The sequence below is a fragment of the Molossus molossus genome, unplaced genomic scaffold (assembly GCF_014108415.1).
Source record: "Molossus molossus isolate mMolMol1 unplaced genomic scaffold, mMolMol1.p scaffold_m16_p_4, whole genome shotgun sequence".
In the NCBI taxonomy this organism is placed as follows: Eukaryota; Metazoa; Chordata; class Mammalia; order Chiroptera; family Molossidae; genus Molossus; species Molossus molossus.
The window spans coordinates 59,165,426-59,190,030 of NW_023425377.1; the positions used below are offsets into that span (position 1 = coordinate 59,165,426).

Consider the following 24,605-nt stretch of genomic DNA (forward strand, 5'->3'; position numbering starts at 1 on the left):
AAAATTTAACTTGCCAAAAGTCACAATTAATAAAGCCAAGAACCAAACCCCACAATACAGTTCCACAGTCCATATTCATATATACTCTAACAGCAGTTCTCAAAAGACCTTAAAAATAGTCCTGGCCAGTTTGGCTCAGCAGTTAGAGCATCAGCCCATGGACCAGAGAGACCCAAGTTCGGTTCCCACTAAGGGCACGTAACTCGGTTGCAGTTTGTCCTCAGCCCCAGTTGGGGCCCTGTGGGTGGCAACCAGTCAATGTGTCTCTCTCACATCGATGTTTCTCTTTCTCTCTCTCTCTCTCCCGCTCTATCTGAAGATAAATGCAAAAAATATCCTTAAAAAAAAAGTCCTTAAAATTAAAAATTATTGAGACCACCAAAGTTAGTTCATGTTGGTTGTATCAAGAGTATTTTAATAGCCTGGCCAGTGTGGTTCAGTGGTTGAGCATTGACCCACGCACCAAAAGGTTGTCGAAGGGCACATGCCCCGGTTGTGGGCCTGATCCCCAGTGGGGGCATGCAGGAGGCGGCCAATCAATGTTCTCTCTCATCGATGTTTCTCTCTCTCCCTCTCCCTAACATCAATACATCAATAACGAAAAAAAAATAAAGTATTTTAATAGCCTTTCCAGAACTGTGGATATGCTTCTTTAATGAAACACAAAACTTAAAGATTTCTTAAAGGTTTGTTGCAATGTTAAATATGAAATCTTATCAATGAACTTCTGATTTTCTCTTATATTAAAATACATGGGTCACCCTGGCCAGTGTGGTTTGATTCTGGGTCAAGGCACAAGCCTGGGTTGAGAGCTCACCACTTCCTGGTGGGGGTGTGTGTGCACAAGAGGCAGCCAATCAATGTTTTATTCTCATGTCCATATTTTTCTCTCTCTCTCCCCCCCCCATCTCCCTTCCTCTCTTTCTAAAAATCAGTAAAAAATATTTAAAGAAAAAAAAATCCATGGGTCTATCTTGCAATTTGAGGATATATTTTGCATGCACTGGATGCACTGGCCACTGGGAAAATATAGGTTAGCTCACCTATGCAGATTTCCAAATGTTGAAACATTTTACTAACAATATCAAAACATCACATTCATTAATACCCCCAATTGATCTAGCAGAAAAATCTAGCTACTGGGAAGTTATCAAGCTAATGGTGGTAAATTTCTTTCAGAATTCTAATTTTCTCTTGAAAAGTTAAATTTTTTTCATTGGTAAGAAGTATCTTTTTCCTTAAAGTAGCATGTTCACTTTTGAGAAAATGCCAACCACATTCCCAAGTCTGACTGTCTATCATTCTTTCAAGAAAAATTCTGTTCCATAAAAAAAGTGTTTAATTCAGCTCACAGTTCAAACAATCACACTCAACTTTTCTCGAAACATCCATACTTCCATAGGTACTTTGGAAGTACTTGATGTGTACTTCCCATTTCATCAAACATAATATTCAAGGGTTGAGAATTAATGAAATGTATAATTTTTATTGCTTCATCAAGGATGTTAAGGGAAACTGGCATTACTATTAGTTCTTATGAATGATTATCAGTGATGAATAACCTAACAGGTTGGTGCAATCAGTTTTACCCATCACTGCTTTTGCACCATGGATGGAAATATCAACACAGTGAAAAAGGCAAATAGCATGTTAGGGTTATCACAAAAAAATAGTTTTGACCTCTTGAATGGAACTCAGGGAACCCCAGGGATCTACAGATAACCTTTGAGAACCACAGTACTGTACTGTACCTCCTCACGCATACATACTGTCTAAAACTGAAAAATAAAGGAGTGGCAGTGAAAAGTACATTTTAAAATAGAAAGGCCAATACCACAAGAGTCAAAAGCAGTTGTCCTTCAAGAATAAACTGGGGACTGTGTCTTTCATAGCAAGATTTTTAGGAGCCTGTATTATTCTAAAAATCTGCATAAATATCTCAACAGTTCCTTATCAGCAGACAAATAATTTACTCCCTTCCAAAGGTTATCCCAAATACATTTTGTCCTGGGGGAACTCTTGCCTTACATGCCTACACATAGTAGTCCCGAAAAATTACACATTCAGAGATAAGCTATTAAAAGAAAAAGGTTGGGAAATATTGCCTCACCTCTCAACAGAAAAAGACATTAACTACAAAAAAATTTGGAAAATAAAATAGAAAGCTCCTCTAGAAAGCCATTTTCTGTCCAGAATCTTATCACTTTTAATACAAGGGTGGGCAAAAGTAGGTTTATAGCTGTATGTGAAAGTTTATTCTTGTATTATTTTGTTTACTAATTATTGTATTATTTTCCACATGAACAACTGTAAACCTATTTTTGCCCCAACCTGTATATCCATGCTCAACATCATCATTTAGATTAACCGCACACTCTCTATAAGACAGAGAGAATACCATCTCTCTAGATCCAAAACAGAAAAGTAGAAACACTTTACAAAAGCTTTGTAACATATCAAAACATTCTCCCTAGAAGTCATGACAGAACTTAAAATCATACCGGAAAAGGGAAATTCTGTGCCGAAGGAGACTTCTCTGCATTCTTTAAATTCCTCTGCTGAGCAATGAAACGAATCAGATTATCTGTTTCAGGAGAGCCCCGAACACCAACTGAAGAACGTCGTCTGGATTTTTTTAGGTAGGATGATGACTTTCCTATAATGAAAACTCTCTTTTAAATTGGAACAAAACAAGGCAATCATCAGTAATCATGGTCTGAAGGCTGTGACATACCAGTTTGAGAGACAACATAACACATGGTACAGAAATCTAAACAGAGAATTATAGGCAGAATTGTTCATATATAACCAGTTGGATAGAAATCTTTGTTTTGTCCATTGATTTATTCCATGTTCCTGGAACACAGAAAGTATCTATTAAATATAATTGTGTGGCATGAATGTACGAACATATTTATAATTAATAGTTCTCATTTCTGTTTCATATTTTCTGTACACAGAAGGGGTAATGGCTTACTTCAGACTAAGACTTTCTCTTACTGAATTAGCCAGTCTAATCTTCATGGACTGGAAGATCTCCACCTAGCCACATGTACTCTCTTGTTCTCAATTCTTAAAGGTAAGGTGGTCCAAATCTATTTTTGTCATATTACCCAGAATTCTGGACATACATCTAAGCACACAAAACAAATGTAGATTTTAACAGGTTGAGAGAGTGATGTTCCTTAAAAGAAAACATGAAATGATGTGCCACTTGAGTCTTGTCTCAATCACGTATTAGTCGAGTGCCCTTTGACTTTCACTTCCCCATTACCTTCCATTTCTAAATGTTGTTCTCAAATATAATTCCTCTCCCATATTTCTCCTTCATGTAAGTCAGACTTCACAGGTGCATTTCATTTCTACTCCTTGAAGATTAGTTTAAGTCAATTTTCTGTTTGTGATTTTGAAAGAAACAAACTCCAATCCTTCAATGTAATATTTTCTTAATTGCACTTCAAATTTCTTTTTTTTTACCACATGTGACCATAAAATGTCTTACTGTTTATAGTACACACACTCCTGTATCCCATTTGTCAGGTCAAAAAGTGATTTACAGACACATTCTTCTCCAGTTTGGGCACAAAGTACAACTCTGACTTTAGGAGCACTGTCACGCTGAGTGGCCTGGGACCCGGGTCTCCTGCTGTTAGATCAACTGTGCACATTCATGTCTCCTTGATCAAGCAAGTTTTCAGAGTTAATCAATTTAGATAGTAAAGTAATAAGATACACAGGATAGGTAAACAAAATTGAGTTAAAGTTATTTTTAAACTTTAAAAGCACTATAATAGAATAACAACTTCTCTTACCTGAAGAGTTCTTTACAAAGCTTTCAGATGTAATTCTCAACTGCTCTACAGTTACTGTGGAAAAGTCCAAAGGTGATTTAAAATTATCTGGTGTGCAAGGATTAAGAGTCATTTCAGCTGCATGCTTCTGAGATGTTACAAGATTCTCATTTCTCAAAAATAAACAGGCATTTTCTGAAACAGACAATATATTGAAGGGGCTAAGCATCATTATGAAGGCAAACACGTAAATTTTATATTTCACAAGGTGTCCACAGACCACTACATACCAGCATTAACAACAGACTCCTTGGTTTCAAGGGGCTCTCTGTCTTTTGTATTGGTATCCATCTAAAAAAGAGAGAATAGAAAAGAGAAAAATAACCCATTTCCCAGATTAATGTGATTCAATGAAGATCCTCATTCAAGACTGAAATCTAACAATTTCCACTGGTATGAAAATAGATGTCCAGAGTACTTTTGAAACTCAAATTAGAGGGAAATGAAGGAAACTGCTGTTCAGGATAAAACAAAGCAAACCCCATACTATAAGCAAGGGATTTTCAATGTGTGCCCCAAGAATTTTTTTATCCTCACCTGAGGACACTTTTCCATTGTTTGTTCAGATAGAGTGGGAGGGAGAGAGGAGAGAGAGAGAGAAACATCGACAAGAAAGGGACACATCGAGTGGCTGCCTCCCACACGACCCAACCTGGGCTGGGGACAAACTGCAACCGAGGTTCGTGCCCTTAGCAGGAACCGAACCCGGGTCTCTCTGGACTGCAGGCCCACGCTCTAACCGCTGAGCCACACCAGCCAGGGCGCCCCAAGAATTTTTAAAACATGCAATACCTGACTATTTAGTCAGGGGCCCTTACCTCTTTTCCTTTAGATTGATTGTCAAATCAAAAAAAATGACAACAGCCAACACAACAAAAAGATTTTTGGTGTGAATTAATCAAACCTATTTCTTTGTCAAATCAGCAAAAAATTTCTTTGTGTGCCACAGAACTGTAATCATTAGTTTGTGTGCGCCATGAGATTTAAAATAAAAGGTTGAAGATCACTGCTATAAACCGTGGGTTTTCAATCTTAGCGAATCCGAGTCATCTGGGTACCCTGCTAAAGGCGTGGCTTCGTGGATTCCCAGACATTCTAATTCAGGAGGCCGGGCTGGGCCCCAGAAATCTGCATTTTGAAAAGCACGCGGGTGATACAACCCAAGTCGCAGGAGAGCCACCATCTCCGTGGAGCAGGATAAGAAGACCACCCTTCTGAGAAACAGCACTGCCGTAGCCTACCCGAGATCCGAACCGGGACCTGCCCTACCTCACTCCCGTAGCTGGGCTCTCCTCCCGCTTCAGTGTATTTTGGACTCTACGCAGCACAGAAGTGTCGTGGCCGTCTAAACCTCGGCTCTTTCGTCCTGAAGGGTTCGCTCGAGAGCCAGCAGCCGTGGGGCTGCCTAGTCCGGGGCCACCGACACCCCCGACCCGCCCGCGAAACCTACACTTGACTCCGCACGGCCGCCGCCTGCCGCCAGATTCAAATCTCCCGCCCCGCCTCCTCGGCAGACCAACGTTATTCCACGAGTCTCTCAGCTGCCGCCACCCGCACGTTTCCGCGCGCACCTCGCAACCTCCTAGGCCTCTACCTCGCCGTCCCAAGGAACACGAGTGTTGTCGTGAGCTCGGAGAGAAGCGACTGCTAGGTGCGGGTGGCCCACTGGGCATAGAGAACCCCTGCTAACCCGTGTCCGTGGGGACTACTTTCCTTGCGTCTCGCGGAGGAACCCTTCGGTTGGAGCGTACACCGCCCGCTCCCGTCTTTCCATTGGATGCTGCGAACTTCGAAAAGAATCATTGGACCAATCCTGACAGAACGACGAGCTTGTTCTAACCCAATCAGCCAGCTCCGACGACAGCCGTTTCCTCTGCTGAGCGAAGGGAGTGGTTACAGCTGCAGGCATAGACTGCTGTAAAGTTGCTTGAAGCACATCACTTCCCTCAAACCCCACCCCGTATGCAGATGAGATGGGTTTGCGCCTGCTCAATAACGCTGAGCCGCCGTTGGGCTCCAAGTTCTGCTCTGATTGGCTGATAACCCTTCCCATCTACCAGACTGCAGCCTCTCTTTCCTCCCTCCACTAGGGCGTAGCTAGAATAAGCCCACCCAATTCAGGGTGATGATTGGCTGAGTTCTGACCGGCGCTGCCAGTTGACTGGTGGAGTTTAGAGCCACTCTGTGGGAGGTTGGGGGAAGGGCCCCAGACTGGCTGAGGAGCCCTCGGGCGGGGTGGAGAACCGGCCAACCCTGGGGTGTGGTACGGAGAGTGCGTGCGTGCGTGTGTGCGCGTGTGTGCGTGCGTGCGTGTGTGTGTGTGTGTGTGTGTGTGTGTGTGTCTGTCTGTCTGTCTGTCTGTCTGTCTATAAGAAAAGGAAGGTGGCGAAGGGAGGAGAGTCCGAGTGGTTGGCGGGAGGGGAAGGGAGGGAGGAGAGCCAGGTAGAAGGAAAGCCAGGTGGGAGGGTGGCGACTCACTCAGGACCCAGTGGGGGCAGCGCGATGAGGCGGGTGACCCTGTTCCTTAACGGCAGCCCCAAGAATGGAAAGGTAAGGGGATCGAGAGGAAGCGAGGCGGCCCGGCTGCCGGGGGCGAGGGCAGCGGAGTGCGGAGCGGGTTGGCAGGACAGAGGGCTGAAGTTGGGGAGAGGGGCTGGGGGGTGGGCGTGCGCCAGGATCGGGGGAGGTGAAGATCGGGACCCCGTGTCCTCCTCCCAACTCCCAGATTCCTACCTCGAACCTACCCTTCGACTACCCAGCCGCCCTGGGGACTATAGCAGGTCAGCTTGTGCTTAATCGTTCCCAAGTCCAGGTATGGGCCGGGAGAACGGAGGACATGGAAGGGCCGCTGTCACCTAAGTGCTTGGTGCTGATGCCCCTCTTCCCACCTCCTCCCCGAAGACCACGCTGCCCCCCAACCATGGCTAGAGAAGGCGCTTGTTTCCACCTTCCTGCTGACTAATGGTCTGCTCCAGAAAGTGGTGGTGACAACTAAGGCATGCAAGGTTGATCGGGTAAAAAAAATTAAACTCTATCAGTGGATAAATGAAATACTTGTCTATTCCTAGGTCGAATAGAGAATCGAAAATTATGGACATTTTCTTGATAATTCCCTCTCTCAGGTGCCCTAAACCCCGTGGCGGCAGAACTTCTGATTATATATATATATATATATATATATAAAATTTATTTATTTATTTTTGTTACAGATGTCTCTCCTTTTTCCCCCACTGATTCCCCCCTCCCCCATCCTCCCTGCCCGGTCCCCAGCTTTGCTGTCCCTGTCCATTGTTCATGCATACATGCATATAAGTTCTGGGGTTTATCTCTCCCCCATGTACTCTTTTTTTTATCTTACCTTATTTTAGTTCTTTAGGAGACTGTGACAATTGGCCAAAAGGGATTGATTTGACATTACTCTTTTATGTGTTCAGCCTTTGTTGAGAGTGTGATACTAAATATTTTTCCAATGCTAGAGCAAGCCAAAATGAATCATTTTTCTTCTCAGCTCTTGCCCCACCCATGAAAGTTGTTCAGCTGCTTTGGAAAATTTGTCAAGGCAGACTTATGGTGTGGCTAAGTGACATTTAGAAGTAACTAAGCCTTAGAGTCTAACTTAAACTAAGTTAGACAAGTTCTCAACCTGTGGGTCACAACCCCTTTGGGGGTTGAACAGCCCTTTCACAGGGGTTGCCTAAAACCATTGGAAAACACATATTTCCGATGGTCTTAGGAACCAAGGCACCACTCCTCTATTTCCAGGCCAGTTGCCCACATGCAGATACTCCCACATACAACATGAGGAACTGTATTAAAGGGTCACTGGCCCGTGGCCGGTTTGGCTCAGCGGTTAGAGCTTTGGCCTGCGGTCCAGAGAGATCCGGGTTCGGGTCCCGCTAAGGGCATGTACATCAGTTGCGGTTTGTCCCCAGCCCTGGTTGGGTTGTGCGGGTGGCAACCACTCGATGTGTCCCTTTCACGTTGATGTTTCTCTCTCTCTCTCTCTCCCTCCTACTCTATCTGAACAAAATGGAAAAATGTCCTCGGATGTGGATTAAAAAAAAAAAAAAAAAGGGGGTCACTGCAATTAGAAAGGTTGAGAACATCTGGGTAAATTGCTTCACTGTATTACTTGCCAGTATACTTTGTCTCTGCATATTTTAGAAACGTTGTAAATTTCTAAATAGTGTAATTGTGCCAAGGTATAAAAAATTATTTTGCAACTATTCTGCAGTTTTGACTAAACATGCTCTAAAAATTTGAACCACAGTGTAGTTTGTTGACTATAATTTGGTATTCTGGTCTTAGAGATTTAATACCCATATAAAACAGAACTGGCATCAATTGAAGTTTTCATAAATGCTGCCTCAAAAAAAGCTTCCCAAGATTAACATTATTTCTGACCATTATTATTTTTCTCAACCTGTTTTGTCTGTTGTTGACTACATTCACAATCTAAAACTTATATTGTTACTGGAAAAAAGATTTAGCATATCTAGCCCTTGCCGGTTTTCTCAGTGGTTAGAGCATCAGATCACAGATGAAAGGGTTCAAGATTTGATTCTTGTCAAGGGCACGTACCTGAGTTGAGGTTCAATCCCCAGCCCCGACTGGGGCCCTGCAGGTCATCTAATCCATGTGTCTCTCTAACATTGATGTTTCTTTCTCTCTCTCTACAAAAAGCAAAGGAAGAATATCCTCGGGTGAGGATTAAAAAAAAGATTAAGTATATCCAGTTACAATTGTAATATGTCCTCAAAAGCAGACCTCTGATTGACCTTTTTATCCAGTATCACTGTGTTATTCCATGAAAGACAAGATGTTTAGATCCAGGCATAAATATTTATGCTGTAAATTTCTTCTGAAACACTGAATTTTTTTTCTTGTCAAAGATTGGCTGTGTTGCCCTGGCCAATGTGGCTCTATGGTTAGAGTGTCAGCAGAAGGGTCTCAGATCCCATTCCCTGTCAAGGGCTTGTAACTGGGTTGCAGGTTTGATCTCCCACCCCTAGTCCGGCAACCAGTTGATGTGTCTGTCTCCATGGATGGTTCTGTCTCTCTGTCTCTTTCCCCCCTCCCCCCCCCCCACTCTCCTTTACTTCCACTCTCTAAAAATCAATAGAAAAAATATCCTCTGGTGAGGATTAAGACACACACACACACACACACACACACACACACACACAGATTGGCTATGTTAGTTTTGCCATATTTTAATAAATTTTTTTAAGATGTTTAGTTTTGACAGCATTAGATTTTTGGATTTAAATTTTATTTGCTTTAAAAATATTTTACTAGAGAATCTCAGAAGACTGGAAAAAATACATCTCAAATAATTAAAGATAAATGTTTATGTTAAAGAGATCATAAAATCCCAAACTGGAAAATACTAGTATGAGTCAATATTAAAAATAAGTCATGTCAGCCCTGGCCAGTTTGGCTCAGTGTTTAGAGCCCAGCCTGTGGACCAAAGAATCTCGGGTTCTATTCTGCTCAAGAGCACATACCTCAGTTGTAGTTCAGTCCCCAGCCCTGGTCTGGATAGTGCAGGAGGCAATCAGTCCATGTGTCTCTCTTACATTGATGTTTCTCCGCACCCCTCCCCCTTCCTCTATCTGAAGATAAATGGAAAAATATCCTCAGGTGAGGATTTAAAAAAAATAAATAAATCATGCCATAATGCTTACTACTCAACTGGAAAACATATTCTATGCCAAAGTTGTCAGTGTTTCCTCTCCTCTCTTTTCAGCTAATTAATAAAAGTATTAAGGACCGGCCAGTGGCTCAGTGGATTGAGTGTGGCCCCATGGACTGAGGTCCCAGTTCCATTCCCAGTCAGGGCACATGCCCCGGTTTCCAGCTCGATCCCCAGTAGAGGGCGTGCAGGAGGCAGCCAATGGATGTTTCTCTCTCACATGATGTTTCTATCTCTCCTTTCTTCTCTCTCTAAAAAAATCAATAAAAACATATTTTTAAAAAAGAAAAGAAAGCCCTGCCTGGTTTGGCTCAGCAGTTAGAGCATTGACCCGCAGACCAGAGAGTCCCGGGGTTCATTTCCCGCTAAGGGCACGTACTTCGGTTGCGGTTTGTCCTGGCCCTGGTTGGGGTTGTGTGGGTGGAAACCACTCGATGCATCTCTCTCACATTGATGTTTTTCTCTCTCTCTTCCTCCCGCTCTGTCTGAAAATAAATGCAAAAATGTCCTCAGGTGAGGATAAAAAAAAAAAAGTATTGGAATTATTTTATTTGACAAAAGAGAGCAGAATAATACTGAAAGGCCTGCATTTTTATTTTTTTTAATTGTTTATTGATTTTTACAGAGGGAGAGAGAGAGGGAAAGAGAAACATTGATGTGGTAAATATCCATCGGCTGCCTCCTGCATGCCCTCTATTGGGAATCAAGCCCACAATCCAGGTATGTGCCCTGACTGGGAATTGAACCCTCAACCTTTTGGTGCATGGGACAACACCCCACCAACTGAACCACACCAGCCAGGGACAGCCTGCATTTTTATATAAATAAAGTGACTGTATTTAGCCAGGATGCCATAATGATAACATGATGTTCATTAAGAACATCTGGGGAAAAAGAGCATAACTGCAGAATAGTTTGATTTTCCAATCCACCAGTTGGAATATGTGTGCCCTGACCAAGAATAAAACTGGGACCTCTCTATCCACTGAGCAACACAAGCAGGGCAATAATTTTTATTCCTAAAACAAGTATCTAGATTATTAAAATAAATTATAACTTTTGCCCTTTATTAAATCAGTAACATAAGTTCTTTGTAACAGATCTGGAAAACAAAACAAAAAACTCACAAGAAAATAAGTAAACCATAATTCCATTATCCAAAGACAGCCACTTTCAGTAGTTTTATGAATATCACTTAAGCGTTGCATTTGTACTTTGTGTTTCAACGTAATATGTCAGTGGAAAACACAAATAAATATAACTGTCACACAACAAAGGCATGTCCTTGTTCAACACTCTGAAAGCAATGAAAATTTCATCCAACATTTAAATATTTGTCAAAGGCCTACTATAAGCCAGGTAGTGTAATATTTAATCAACTGCATCCTTTATAAAATCCTTTTATTCTGTGGTTATTTTCTGGCTTCAGAGAGGAGGGTGGTACTTTGGGATAAACTTCAGCCCTGTCATCAGCATTACCAGGGGATAACCTATATTCACAGAATAAATAAGAACTTTTACAAATTAAAACTTTTTCATCAAACCTTTACAGTCTAGATAGAAAGTCAGATCGGAAAATATTTTAGTCACATGATAAATCATGTTTGATATTATATTAGGGCTGATTTAAGTGGCAGTAAAATAAAACTTAAACTCAATTGATACCTAGATCGCGTTCCTGAATAGTTTTGCACCCTATAAGGAAACTCCCTTGCGCTTTGATTGCCTGAATAATTGCAAACTCTATACATGCTTTTTTTTCTATCATCAAATTTTACTTCAATAGGGGAGAAAGGAAAGATGGCAGCTATTCAACCCTCCAATATAAAACAAACAAGTTTAGGAGTTGGATTCTGTCACTTTGTTGCTGTGCATTGCTATGGCATGGTCAAGCCTAACATCATTAAAACAGATATTTCTTTGTTGATTTTACTCTGCTCTTTGGAATAGCACTGTCCAATAGAAGTCTCTGTGATGGTGGAAGTATTCTGTATCTGTGCTGTTAAACACGGTAACTACTAGCTAATGTGGCTTTTGAGCACTGAAATAGCTAGTGTGACAGATGAACTGACTTTTAACTTTTAATTAATTTTAATAGGTTAAAATTTATTTTTTTTTTTTTTTTTTTTTTAATCCTCATCCGAGGACATTTTTCCATTTTTTGTACAGACAGTGTGGGAGGGAGAGAGAGGAAGAGAGAGAGAGGGAAACATCGATGCGAAAGGAACACATCGAGTGGCTGCCACCCGCACGACCAACCAGGGCCGGGGACAAACTGCAACCAAGGTACATGCCCTTAGCGGGAACCGAACCCGGGTCTCTCCGGACCGCAGGCGGACGCTCTAACCGCTGAGCCAAACCGGCCAGGGCAATAGGTTAAAATTTAAATAACCTCTTGCAGCTAGTGGCTTCCAAATTGCACAGGGCATTTTTAGAGTAGGTGGGGGCCTTTATTTTCATTAGGAGACTACTGATCCAGAGGAAAAATATAAATTTATCATATGGAAGTAGAAAACAATTTTTATATAATTTTTTTAAAATAAGTCATATAAAATGTATGTTCTAATATTTAAATTAAACACAAGTACATTATATACACAGATGCATGAAATTTGCATCCATTTTATGATATGGCCAATTGAGAGAGAACTGAAAAGAAATGCTGTAGAGTTAATATTAGGGTAAGGGTGGGATAATGTCAGGCTAAATAAAGCCATGTAGAGATGTACAAGAAGTAGAGATAAATAAGAGAAGAAAGAGAAAGACCAATCTAGAAAATTATTAGTATAATAACAGCTAATACAAGGGTGATAATGTTGAAAAGGAGCATTTTCTTGTCTCCCACCCATAGCACTTTCCATACTGTAAAAGTTGTTTTGCATTTCTTTTGGTCAATCTCTTGCTCCTTTGCATTTTTTTATTCTTTTTTACAGTCTTCACACCCTGTACATATGCCTTACGCATTTTATTTCTCTTCCTTTTCTCCAAGGAACATGTATCTGCAATAAAGGTTAGATTGCCAGGTTCTGTTACAGATGTGAAAAATGATAGGAAATGCGGGGGACACATTTTCTTCAAGCTTTTATCATTTATGGTGTGTCTGTTCATGTGCAATACACTGCCAAGTGCTTTGGATTTTTTTTTTTTTTTACATTGTGGAAAAATATAATATAAAAGTTAACATTTTAGCCATTTTTAAGTGTACAGTCCATTAGTATTAAGTACATTCACAATGTATATAACCTCACCACTACTTATTTCCAAAACTCTTTATCCCAAAGAGAAATTCTGTATCCATTAAGCAAGGACTCTCCATTTCTCACTCCACCCTAGTAATTTTTATTCTACTTTGTCTTTATGAATTTGCCTGTTCTAATTACCTGGTATAAATGGAATCATATAATGTTTGTCTGTTTGGTGTATTTCACTTGACATAATGTTCTCAAGATTCATTTATGTTGTAGTATCAGAATTTCATTGCTTTTTATAGCTGAATAATATTCCATGGTATGTATACACCACATGTTATTTATCCTTTCATCTGTTTATGGACACTTGGATTGTGCATTATTTTAATAATCCACCTAGTCCCCTTTAAATTGTGCTTGACTACAACCCTTCCCCAAAATGTCCCAGCTTGCAACATTTCTCTGGCTTTTTATCCTTATGATACAAGAGAAAATGGTTAGAATCTGAATACTCTGCTATTGAAATATTGTACTCTCCTAAATTAACAAAGAACTACACCCATACCTTGCTATTCACTTCATTTATTTAGCTAAAAATTCAGTGTTTATTATAACCCAGTCACTGGTGAACAAAGGACCAGCTTGGTTCTCATTTCATATGGCACATTTACCTAATATCCTGCAGGAAGCCAGCTGGCTGTAAATGCTTCATGTTCAGCTCCTCACCTACTTTTTATTTGTAATGTTCAGAAATCCTAACTGATAATGGTACAACTGTACAACTCAGCCACTGAGAACCCACAATTACAATTATGATGACCAAGAAATTCACTTCATATAAAAACTTGCAACCCCTGGGGGAGAGATAAACCACAGAACTTTTATGCATGTATGCATGAACAGTGGGCATGGACAACAAACTGGGGAAAAGGCAGGGAGGGAGCGGGAGGGGAGAATCAGTGGGGGGAAAAGGAGAAACATCTGTAACAAAAATTAATTAATTAAAAAAAAAGAGGAATAAAAAAAAACAAAAAAAACTTGCAACCCCCTACCTAATCAATTGCATATACCTTGCACATATATCAGACCACCTGATTGAAAGCAGGATAGATCAGTTCAGCTGGAAAGATCAAACCCAGCTGCTTGCCATATTTGGAATGTTAGCTAAAGTCTGGCTTTTATAAAGTAAGTAGTTGTTGAAGAACTAAATGAGATGGAAAGTCATTACCTTTCATATGGTAGTTGATATAATAAATGTTACAATACACAGCAGTAAATCATTCTTATTTTTAAAATAAACCATTCCTATAACAAAAGAATAATGTAAAAACATAAAGACTTAATAGGTCTCAGGCACTTTGCTAAGCTCTTACCATGGATTAACTCATTTCATCCTCATGACAACCTTCTGATGTAGGTGTGACAATTTTCTTTATTTCTAGGTAAAGCAACAGAAGCATAAAAAGGTTCAATAATTTGTCTCAAGTCAACAGGCAGCTGGAAATGTTCAAATCTAAATTCAAATGTGGGTCTATGGAACTGGAGCACTATTTAACATACTTTAAGATTGTAGATTATTTTTAGTCAGAGACAATTTCTGATTCTTAGTTTTAGATTTCAGTACTATTAGGCACTATGTAAATATTTGCATCTTTTTTTTTTTAATCCTCACTTGAGGATATTTTTCTATTTATCTTCAGATAGTTGGAAGGGAGGGAGAGAGAGAGAGAGAGAGAAACATCCATGTGAGAGAGACACATCAATCGACTGGTTGCCGCCCGCACGACCCTAACCATGGCTGGGGACAAACCGCAACCGAGGTACATGCCCTTGACCAGAATCGAACCTGAGACTCCATAGGTCTGCAGGCCAACACTCTAATTGCTGAGCCAAACCAGCCAGGGCAAAAAAGGGACATTCTTAAGAACCTCTCAAAATCTCCTTTTACATGATAATCTAATTTTTAGTCCTGTTTATAGTGTGATGACAGAATTTATGAGTGATGAGATTCATTATGCAAATTGTTCAAATTAATCTGGTGTGTTTTACAGGTGGTTGCTGTATATGGAACTTTATCTGATTTGCTTTCTGTGGCCAGTAGTAAACTCGGCATAAAAGCCACTAGTGTGTATAATGGGAAAGGTGGACTGATTGATGATATTGCTTTGATCAGGTAAATTTCACCTTTTTATAAGCTTTCTACTCTGAGCTCTTAGCTTCTTGGTGCTGTGCTATTTCTCTGACACAATGGTTTAATCATTGTTAAAGAGTTCAGCATGTTGGTAAATTATTACCTAGAATTTGCTCTTTGGAATTTAAATCATTTGAACTTACGGTGTATTGATCAGATAGAAAATCCTTAGTACATTCCAATTATTGATAGTCTTTCTGCATAGTTTATATATGGCTAAGAGGAATTTCTGTATGGTACTAGAAATGGATCTAATAAGACATGCGTTTTTTAATGTTAGAGATCTGATCTCTCTAATTTTATGTGCTACTGCTTATTGTTCAACTTATTTCCTAAGAATGCTTTGAATTTTATAAATATTACAAATATATATAAATTATAAATATTCATTACTTTGGTGAAAACTTGCTAAACAGAGTTAACTCATCAGTGATCCACCATAACACTGGTTTTTGGTTTGTTTGATTTTGGTTTTGTTTTTTAAATATCCCAGGCAGAATTATCTCTTTAAAACAAGTATCAAATTCACCTCATCCCATCCTTATAGGATCATAGAATTTTGAGGTTTAAGAAAGAGGGGAAGGGAACACAAATTACTGACACTGTGCCAGTTGTGTTGTATTTGTTTGCTCACGTTATCTCATTTCACTGGCAAAGTATGGGGTTCTTTAAAAAACTGATGGAGTGTTTGATTCCCTGTTGGGGCTCATACAGAAGGTACCCAATCCATGTTCTCTGTCACATTGATGTTTCTCTCTCTCTCTCTCTCTCTCTCTCTCTCTCTCTCAAGTCAATGAGCATATCCTCGGGTGAGGATTAAAAAAAAAAAATTGATGGAGTGAAAGTAATGATACTTTATATTATAATAATATACAAGTTTAATTTTCATTTAAATCCAGGTCAGAATGACCTTTTAATATATTGCTTTTGAAGTTAATAATTTCTCTTCCCTTCATTTTATAAATGAAGAAACTAAACATCTGAGAAGTTAAATAACTTATCCAGGTCATATAGTTACTAGCTGATTTTTGATAAGAAGAAGAAAACAAATTTTCATACTAGTCTTACAAAGTTAACTGGCATGGTGAGCAAGTAGAAAAGATTATAAGTTTTAAAGGATACAAATTTAAGCCCCGGCTGGTTTGGTTCAGTGGTTAGAGCATAGGCCAGCAGATTGAAGAGTCTCAGATTTGATTCCCAGTCAAGGGCACATATCTCAGTTTTGGATTCAATCCTTAGCCCAGTCGAAAGCAACCAATTGATGTGTCTTTCTAACATCGATGTTTCTCTCTCTCTACATCCATCCCACTCTGTATAAAAAAAAAAAAAAAATCAATGGAAAAGTATCCTCAGATGAAGACTAAAAAAGATACAGATTTAAAATCCAAATGAAGTAAAAGAGTTTCTTAGTTTTTCAATATCTAATTTCCATATTCTTTCAGTTTTTATGCATAAATGAGTCACACTGTTGAATGATTTACATCAACCTAAATTTCTTAACAAGCACAGACTCTGCTTCTAAGAAAAATTCAATGTGTTCCTGTGATTGTTTTATAGGAAATAAAAACTTCTGCAACATAGAAAAGGTCGTAAGCCTTCCAAACTATAAAGTATCTACCTGTTTAATAATTTATGTTTCACAGAAAAGTCTGATAATTTACTTATGGTAATGGTGGCATGGGTTGGGGCAAGGAAGGAGGATATCACTGATGATCCAGGACTTCAGATTATATGCAGTCCTTTACATTTGGGGGTGTGGTGGGTGTTTAGTACGTGAGTGTTTACAGCAGTTACTTCCAGTTATATTCTTTCTAAACTTAACACAAAAATTTATTTTCTTTTTCAAAGCTCAAAGCAACTGATTATTTGGGAGAAAACCCCAGTAATTTATTTAGGATTATAGAATTAAAGTAAAAAAGGAAAAGTTGGCTATGGATTTAATCATATCCTTTGAACATAATAGTACATTCTTCAATTGATACAAAAGCTGCATTTTAACAATTTATATAGTGGGTTTTGTTTTGTTTGTTTTCCATTTCAAAAGTACTTTCATATGTAGGATCTTACTTAAATTTAAATCCAAAGGGGAGTGGGGTTTAAGCAATGAAAGCATTGGAAACTTATATAGTCAAATTTGCAATATAGATTGATAGCAAAACCTGTCTTCTACATAATTCTAAGGAATAGTTTCCAGATTCAACAGATAATTAATGTGATTTCTGGATTTTGATGGTGCCTTTTTAAATTTTTATTTTCCCCAGGGATGATGATGTTTTGTTTGTGTGTGAAGGAGAACCATTCATTGGTAAGTGACTTCCTTAAAATCCATTTTTGTCTGCCAAAATAAAAAAGATGAAATGGCCCTGGCCAGTTTGGCTCAGCGGTTAGAGCGTCGGCCTGTGGTCCGGAGAGACCCGGGTTCAGTTCCCGCTAAGGGCACGTACTTCGGTTGCAGTTTGTCCCCAGCCCTGGTTGGTCGTGCGGGTGGCAGCCACTCGATGTGTCCCTTCACGTCGATGTTTCTCTCTCTCTCTTCCTCTCTCTCCCTCCCACTCTATCTGTACAAAAAATGGAAAAATATCCTCGGGTGAGGATAAAAAAAAAAAAAAATTAAAAAGATGAAATGACATATTTTATTTGACTTAACATTAAAAAGTGTTTTGTGGTAGTATTTAGATCTTCATACCTTTTTTGCTTCTGCATTGAGTGTGTGTATTTAAGTAAATTTTTAATTTGAATTGTATGATCATATTTTAGTATGGATACCTCTCTTTTACATGCCTTTAAAATACTTTTGAGGTATACAGATTCATTAAATATAACATTGGAGGGCATTTTTGATTTTGGAAACTACAGTTGTTTTAAAAATGTCTCTTTCATACTAATTGTTACAGTTTCTCTAAGTGTTATACTACATGTTTTTAAGCATGTATTGCTGCATAAGTAATCTTTGACAATCCTTCACAGTGGTCCAATCAAATCAGTCAAAAATTACTTGGTGTCGACCACACACACAGGCACACATATACACACTGCCCTTTGATTCAGAAGAAAGCTTCTACAGTTGTAACAAGGCATAAATACAGTAAATATTCTTTAACAAGTATTTGATATATTTTAGTTCCACACAATCAAACCCTGAAAATCTAAGTACCTAGATGTAAAATCTACATCCTGATCAATGTTTTTTCTAAGAAGCTTTGATTTCTTTTAGTGAGAAATGTCATTTCAAGACACAATCTGAACCGGAGGCTCGTTGTTACTGGGTTCATCATTGTTACTAGGCTTTTTGGTGGACAGAGTTGGAAATACATAGCTAGCCAGAGATAAAATGTATATATAATATATAGTATCTTTTATGATATAAAGCTTTATATATTGCATAATATATAGATTATCTCATGGGTTCATGCTAATGCTTCCAGTTTATAATCAGGATTATAAGATTTTTATTTAACTTCTATCTTATATCTCCTTTCTTCCATGTCAATAATTTTGATTTTTAGGGGGCATTAGGAATGATAGAATAATAATGTCATATAGTTACTCATTTACTTCATCCCACACAAAACATACATAAGTCGTCCCTCAATATCACAGTTAATGCGTACCAGACTCTAGTGGTTTGCACCTGGTGTTGAAGGATTCATGGCGTGCTCGAATACATAGGCCTACAGTCCATACGTACAGTAATTTTAATTTTAATTGTAATATAGGGCTGTATAATTGACTCAGACAACTGAGCACACGCTGTATCATTTTCATTGTCTCGATCAACTTTTTAATGAATATATTTGAAAAAACCGCAATAGAGTGAAGCCATGAAAGTGGAAGCGCGAAGTGGTGAGGGACGACTGTAAATGTGTCAGTAACAATCCCGGTACTTTCAATACCAATATGAATACTAAAAACAGGTAAACATTTTTTTTTTTTTAACATCGATGTGAGAGAGACACACGAATCGGCTACCTCCCACATGACCCCACCCGGGGCCAGGGATCAAACTGCAACTGAGGTGTGTGCCCTTGATCGGAATTGAACCCATGACCCTTCGGTCCTCAGGCCGTCGCTCTAACCGCTGAGCCAAACTGGCCAGGGCATTCTTTTTTTATAATGTGATTCTGGATACAAAGATCCATTTTATTTTTTTGTTAATCCGCACCTGAGGATATTTTTCCATTGATTTTTAGATAGAGTGGAAGGAAGGGAAGTAGAGAGAGAGGAAAACATGGATGTGGAAGAGACACATCAATTGGTTGCCTCCCACACAATCCTGACTGGGCCGGGGATCAGACCTGCAACCCAGGTAACATGCCCTTGACTGGGAATCAAATCCATGACCCTTCGGTCGGAGGACCGACACTCTAATGACTGAGCCAAACCAGCCAGGGCAAGGTAAACATTTTTTTTTGCATAACTTCATTCCTTTCACCCCTTACTTAAAAAGTAATTGTATTGTTTCTACACTATTAAAATATATAGCCACAGTATACTAAATGCTCTTCTTTCAAACTCTCTCTTAGTTTTACTCCTTCAAGTGTATTTAACGTTTACCTCCAGTCCTTGCATTGATGCCTCCAGTGGTTGTCTGAAACTTACTTCCTTACAAACAACGTGTGAGAACAACGTTCTCTGACATCTTGCATGTTAGTACGTTTTTTTGCTTCTACACTTGAAAGTCAATTTGGCCCTGGCTGGGTAGCTCATTTGGTTAGCGCTTCATCCAGATACACCAAGGTTGTGGGTTCAATCCCTGGTCAGGGCACATTTCAAGAATCAACCAATGAATGTATAAATAAGTGGAAAAACAAATCGATGTTTTTCTCTCTCTTTCTCACCCTATCTCTCTCTTAAAAAATCAATCAATAAAAAAAATTTCAAGTCAGTTTGGCCGGATATAAAATCATATGTCAGCCCTGGCTGGTTTGGCCCAGCGGTTAGAGCATCAGCCCACAGACCAAGGGTCAGGGATTCAATTGCGGTCAAGGGCACGTACCTTGGTTGCGGTTTGGTCCCAGCCCTGGTGGGGGTCATGCAGGAGGCAACCAATCAATGTGTCTCTTTCACATCAATATTTTTTTCTCTCCCCCCCTCCCCCCGACTCTATCTGAAGATAAATGAAAACGTATCCTCGGGTGAGGATTTAAAAAAAAAGTCATATGTCAAAACTTAAATTGTAAACTTTAATAATGTGTAGTTTATTTTATATCAATTATAACTCAGTGAAGCAGTTAAAAAACACTTGGTCCACATTTCCTTTCTTTAAATATCTTAAATATGTTACTCCATTTTATTCTGGCTTAAAATATTTGTGTCAAAAATAATATGATCTCTCATAAGTGATTATTTTTCCATGTCGCTCAACCATTGAGTCTCTTCCTTTAAAATACAGTAATTACAGTAGACTTTTTATGGATGTTCTGGGTTGATTCTTTCATATACATGGTGAGCCCTTTCAATATGTAGTTTCAAATCTTTTTAATTTCAGAGAAGTTATATTGAAGTTTAAATTACATATTTATTTTGTACTTTTGTCTGATCTTCTTCTAGGACTCCTATTACATGTATGTTGAACCTTGTACATTTATCTAATATATTCAAAATTTTCTATTAAATCCTTTTCATTTCTTTTTGATTTTTAAAGCTTTCCTCTTTTGCATCTTTTATTTTCCTTAAGGCATTATCTGTTGTGTTTATTTATTCCTACGTGTGTCTAGTTTAATTTTCATTTCCAAAACTTTGTTATTTCCAATTGTTTCCTGAGTTCTTTCACCTCATTTCTGAATTTTGTAATTTTGGTCTATGTTATTCTTTTATACCTTGTATTATTCACTTCTTTTAGCATGTTTTGGAATATTAGGTTATAATTTTTAATCTCTTTTATGAGCATTTTTTTCTGGCACATGTCATTGTCTCTAGGAATGTAATTCTTCTTATTTTCTTAACAATTTTATATGGAATTTGATCTCGGTCTTTTCTGTTGCTCTGTTTTATGTGAAGTTAGTTTTCCTTAACTTGAGAAGAGAGGGTTGACTTAGGAAAGTTTTTATCATTTCATGGCTCCAGAGTTCCCTTTTCTGTGTTTTTTATGATGTGTTAAAATATATGGAACTTGCCCAGCCAGTGTGGCTCACTGGTTGAGCGTCGACCCATGCACCAAGAGGTCGCCGATTCAGTTCCCAGTCAGGGGATATGCCCAGGTTATGGACCCAATCCCCAATGGGGGGCATGCACGAGGCAGCCGGTTGATATTCTCTCTCATCAATGTTTCTGTCTCTGTCTCCCTCTCCCTTCCTCTCTCTCTAGAATCAATAAAGAAAAAAAAAATATATATATATATATATATATTTGGAACTTGCCCTGGTCGGTTTGGCTCAGCAGTTAGAGCATCAGCCCATGGACCAAAGAGTCGCGGGTTTGATTCCAGTCAAGGGCACATGCCTTAGTTGTGGTTTGATCTCCAGTCCTGGTTGGGGTCATGCTGGAGGCAACCAATCAATGTGTCTCTCTCCCACTGATGTTTCTTTCTCTCCCTTTCCCTCCCACTTTGTCTGAAAATCAATGGAAAAATATCCTCAGGTGAGAATTTAAAATATATATATATATATGGAACTCACCTTCTGATATGTTCTGGTTCTTTAGAATGTAGAACCTTTTTGACTTTTATCTGTAATCCTTTTTAGTTAGTTAGTTAGTTAGTTAGTTAGTTAGTTAGTTATAATCTCTATTCCATTCAACTTGGATTCTTTTCCCATCTTATCTGTAGTATGGAACTTTGTCCTGGAAGGGAGTTTTGGCTTGTGGGTTCTGAGAGTTCATTTCCAGTCTCTTCAGATATTACAGCAAACTACTTGCATCACTGATGGTAGGAGTGGACATACTCTTCCCACTCTCTGTCTACATTTCTCAAATGGACTGGCTGAGCTTTGAAGGGAATACTTATGGATTCCTGTGGAATTCTTAGGTTCATCACGTACCCTGTTCTTTCTCTCAACTTCTTCCTTCACAGGTGCTTAATACCATGCTGCTCTCTTTGTCTTAGATGTCGTCTGTGGATATGGTTTTGTTGTCCAGGTAGCTCTGGTACACTGTTATGTGTATTTTGAGTTTTAAAAATCATGCTCTTGCCATCTTCCCCAAGTCCCCAATTAAATATATTTATTATTTTCTACATGTCATCTCTAGATCCTCAGACAGATTCTAAAGTACCTGAAGGGTTGTCAGGATCTCACACAGACTGGCTTACATTAAATGTTGGAGGGCGGTACTTTACAACTACACGGTAGGTGCCATGTGCATGTGTGTACCTGTGTGTTGGGGGGTAATATGTATCATTTGTTCTTTTCTTCAGTTTGCTGATTTCCTTAGAAAACATTGAAATGCCTCTTAAATATACTGTGTTATCAGAAACCATTTTCTAGAAGGTTTCTTTTAGAGAAAAGGGAAGAAAAATGATCCAAAAATTATTCTAGAGAAAGAATGAATTCAGTGTTGTAGAACATGTTTTTTTGATATTCATTAATATATATGCAATGCAAGTGAAAATTAAGAATATTGAAATTCGTATAGACTACAATTGCTTATATTAAAGGTATAGGAAAATATAAGTTTAGATCAAGAATACTGTGATATAATAGCTTGCTAGATGGATAGATCAGTGTATAAATGAAGGAAACTAAAACAATATGTAAATCAAAGGAAGTGCCAAATTAGAAGGTATTTTGATAAATGGCAACTTATTGCACATTTTTGTTTCCCAGCATCACTCCTACCAGGTTATAGCATGCACCTTTTTGAGAGAGCAGCTGGGATCGAGTATACTCTTGAGTTAAATATGTTTGTTTATAAAGACAAATGGAGAAATCAATTTTTTTCCCTGAATTCTTAGGAGCACTTTAGTGAATAAAGAACCCGACAGTATGCTGGCCCACATGTTTAAGGACAAAGGTGAGTGTAACACATTATTTTCACATTTTGTGTGATCTATTTGTAGTTTTACTGACTTTATATCTTTTGTCCTTCTTTTTAATTATATCAATATTTTTTACAAAAGGAAAAACTTATTGGTATGTTGCACAATTTTTCTTTCATAAGTTTCTAACTTTTTTAAAATTATTATTATTATGGGGAACTTTCTTCGTTTTAATGGTAACACAGGTGTCTGGGGAAATAAGCAGGATCATAGAGGAGCTTTCTTAATTGACCGAAGTCCTGAGTACTTTGAACCCATTTTGAACTACTTGCGTCACGGACAGCTCATTGTAAATGATGGCATTAATTTACTGGGTGAGTTTTCAATGTAATTCTTCACATTTTTGGTAAGTTTATAATTTTTATTATTTTTTTCACTTACTTAATAACTTAGTATATTTTCATAAAGTGAAGGTATATCTAAATGCTTTACTTGTACAACTGACCCTTGAATAACACACGTTTGAGCCACGTGGGTCCACTTATGCATGGGTTTTTTCAGTAAATAGCATCAAGCTGGCCCTCCATATCCATGGGTTTTACATCAACAGTATTTTTTATCTGCAGTTGAGAATCCCCAGATGCAAAGGGATAATTGTATGTATTGTTCTGTGCCACTTTACATAAGGGATTTGGACATCAATGGATTTTTGTGTCCGTAGGGGTCTTGGAACCAGTCTTCCACAGGTACCAAGAACAATTGAACTTTTGGGGGAGTCAAAAATTCTATGCAGATGTTTTACTGTGTGTGGGTCAACACCCCTAACCCCCATTGTATATGAGTGTATATTTCAACCTTTTTCACCTAATGGCACACAAACTATTTACTAAAATTCTGCTGTATATCAAAACCAAAAGAGATTTTTTTGCCAATCTGAAAAAAAATAGGTATAATTTTTATTCTTTCACACTTGACAGATATTGTGTTGGCTGTTATCATTTTTTCATTTGACAATCTAAGGGAAAAGAGGTCAGGGCCCTGACTAAGTAGTCAGACACTGCATGTTTTGACAATTCAAGAGGCACACCAGTGTGCTGCGGAATACCAGTTGAAAATCACTGTTATACAGGTATAGAAATAGATATAGGCACAGGTAGATAGTCCTCCCACAACCACATCAAAACTGCATCTAAATTATAGAACAACCACCCTTGAGAGCCACCTGAAGACTAGCTGAACAGAATGCCTATAACTATGATGTGAAAAAGAAATCACATCAAGACTGGTAGGAGGCGAGGAGATGTGAAGGGCTGGTTCCACATATACACATGTGGCAGTTAAGAATTGGAAGGGATATCTCTGCTACCAAGGTCCCCCTGAGGAGCAAGGGGTCCCATCCTCACATGGGGTACCAGTGCTGGGAAGCAAAGTCACCACAACATCTGGCTATGAAAATCACCAGGGATTCCTTCCAGGGGAGATGGAGGGCCACTTAGACCTAGGAGTCCTCTTAAAGGGCCTGCGCACAGACTGACAAACACTCACCCTAAGCCTCAGTGAAGGGACAGCAGCTTGAAAGTACCAGGAACATAACGGGGAGGAACTGAATTGTCTGGCTTCAGAGTGAGGGCTGGAGAGGCAGCCAGCTCTCTCCCAGACAGAAGTGCAGGCAGATGCCATTGTTCTGCCAGCTGTGTCGAGCCCGTCCCCCACACAGCTGTGGTTGCATATTCAGTTTATAGGCCTCCAAGTGACTGAATTTGGTCTG

At 39.0% G+C, this 24,605-nt stretch overlaps 2 protein-coding genes across 8 annotated transcripts in view; one reads left to right on the forward strand and one right to left on the reverse strand.

The window, feature by feature from the left end:
* Nucleotides 1–4,160, reverse strand: part of CDCA2 (cell division cycle associated 2) — a 67,221-nt gene extending 63,061 nt beyond the window's left edge. For 3 of the 6 annotated variants that reach the window (XM_036241091.1, XM_036241090.1, XM_036241095.1), the window contains exons 1-3: nt 4,082–4,160; nt 3,813–3,986; nt 2,502–2,656 (exon numbers count right to left, since the gene is read on the reverse strand). In XM_036241091.1, the coding sequence (XP_036096984.1) occupies nt 2,502–2,656; nt 3,813–3,986; nt 4,082–4,142 (390 nt within the window). In that variant the 5' untranslated portion in view covers nt 4,143–4,160. Of the gene's footprint in view, nt 1–2,501; nt 2,673–3,274; nt 3,395–3,812; nt 3,987–4,081 lie in introns of those variants that run through there. The other 3 variants (XM_036241092.1, XM_036241093.1, XM_036241094.1) reach the window with 3 other exon arrangements.
* Nucleotides 4,161–6,280: 2,120 nt separating this feature from the next.
* The window catches only part of KCTD9 (potassium channel tetramerization domain containing 9), a 34,488-nt gene continuing 16,163 nt past the window's right edge, over nt 6,281–24,605 (forward strand). Inside the window, exons 1-7 of one of the 2 annotated variants that reach the window (XM_036240431.1) lie at nt 6,281–6,401; nt 14,786–14,907; nt 17,187–17,230; nt 22,111–22,207; nt 22,686–22,700; nt 22,814–22,872; nt 23,083–23,211. In XM_036240431.1, coding sequence (XP_036096324.1) covers nt 6,354–6,401; nt 14,786–14,907; nt 17,187–17,230; nt 22,111–22,207; nt 22,686–22,700; nt 22,814–22,872; nt 23,083–23,211 — 514 coding nt within the window. In that variant the 5' untranslated portion in view covers nt 6,281–6,353. The remainder of the gene's footprint in view (nt 6,402–14,785; nt 14,908–17,186; nt 17,231–22,110; nt 22,208–22,685; nt 22,701–22,813; nt 22,873–23,082; nt 23,212–24,605) is intronic. The other variant, XM_036240432.1, reaches the window with a different exon arrangement.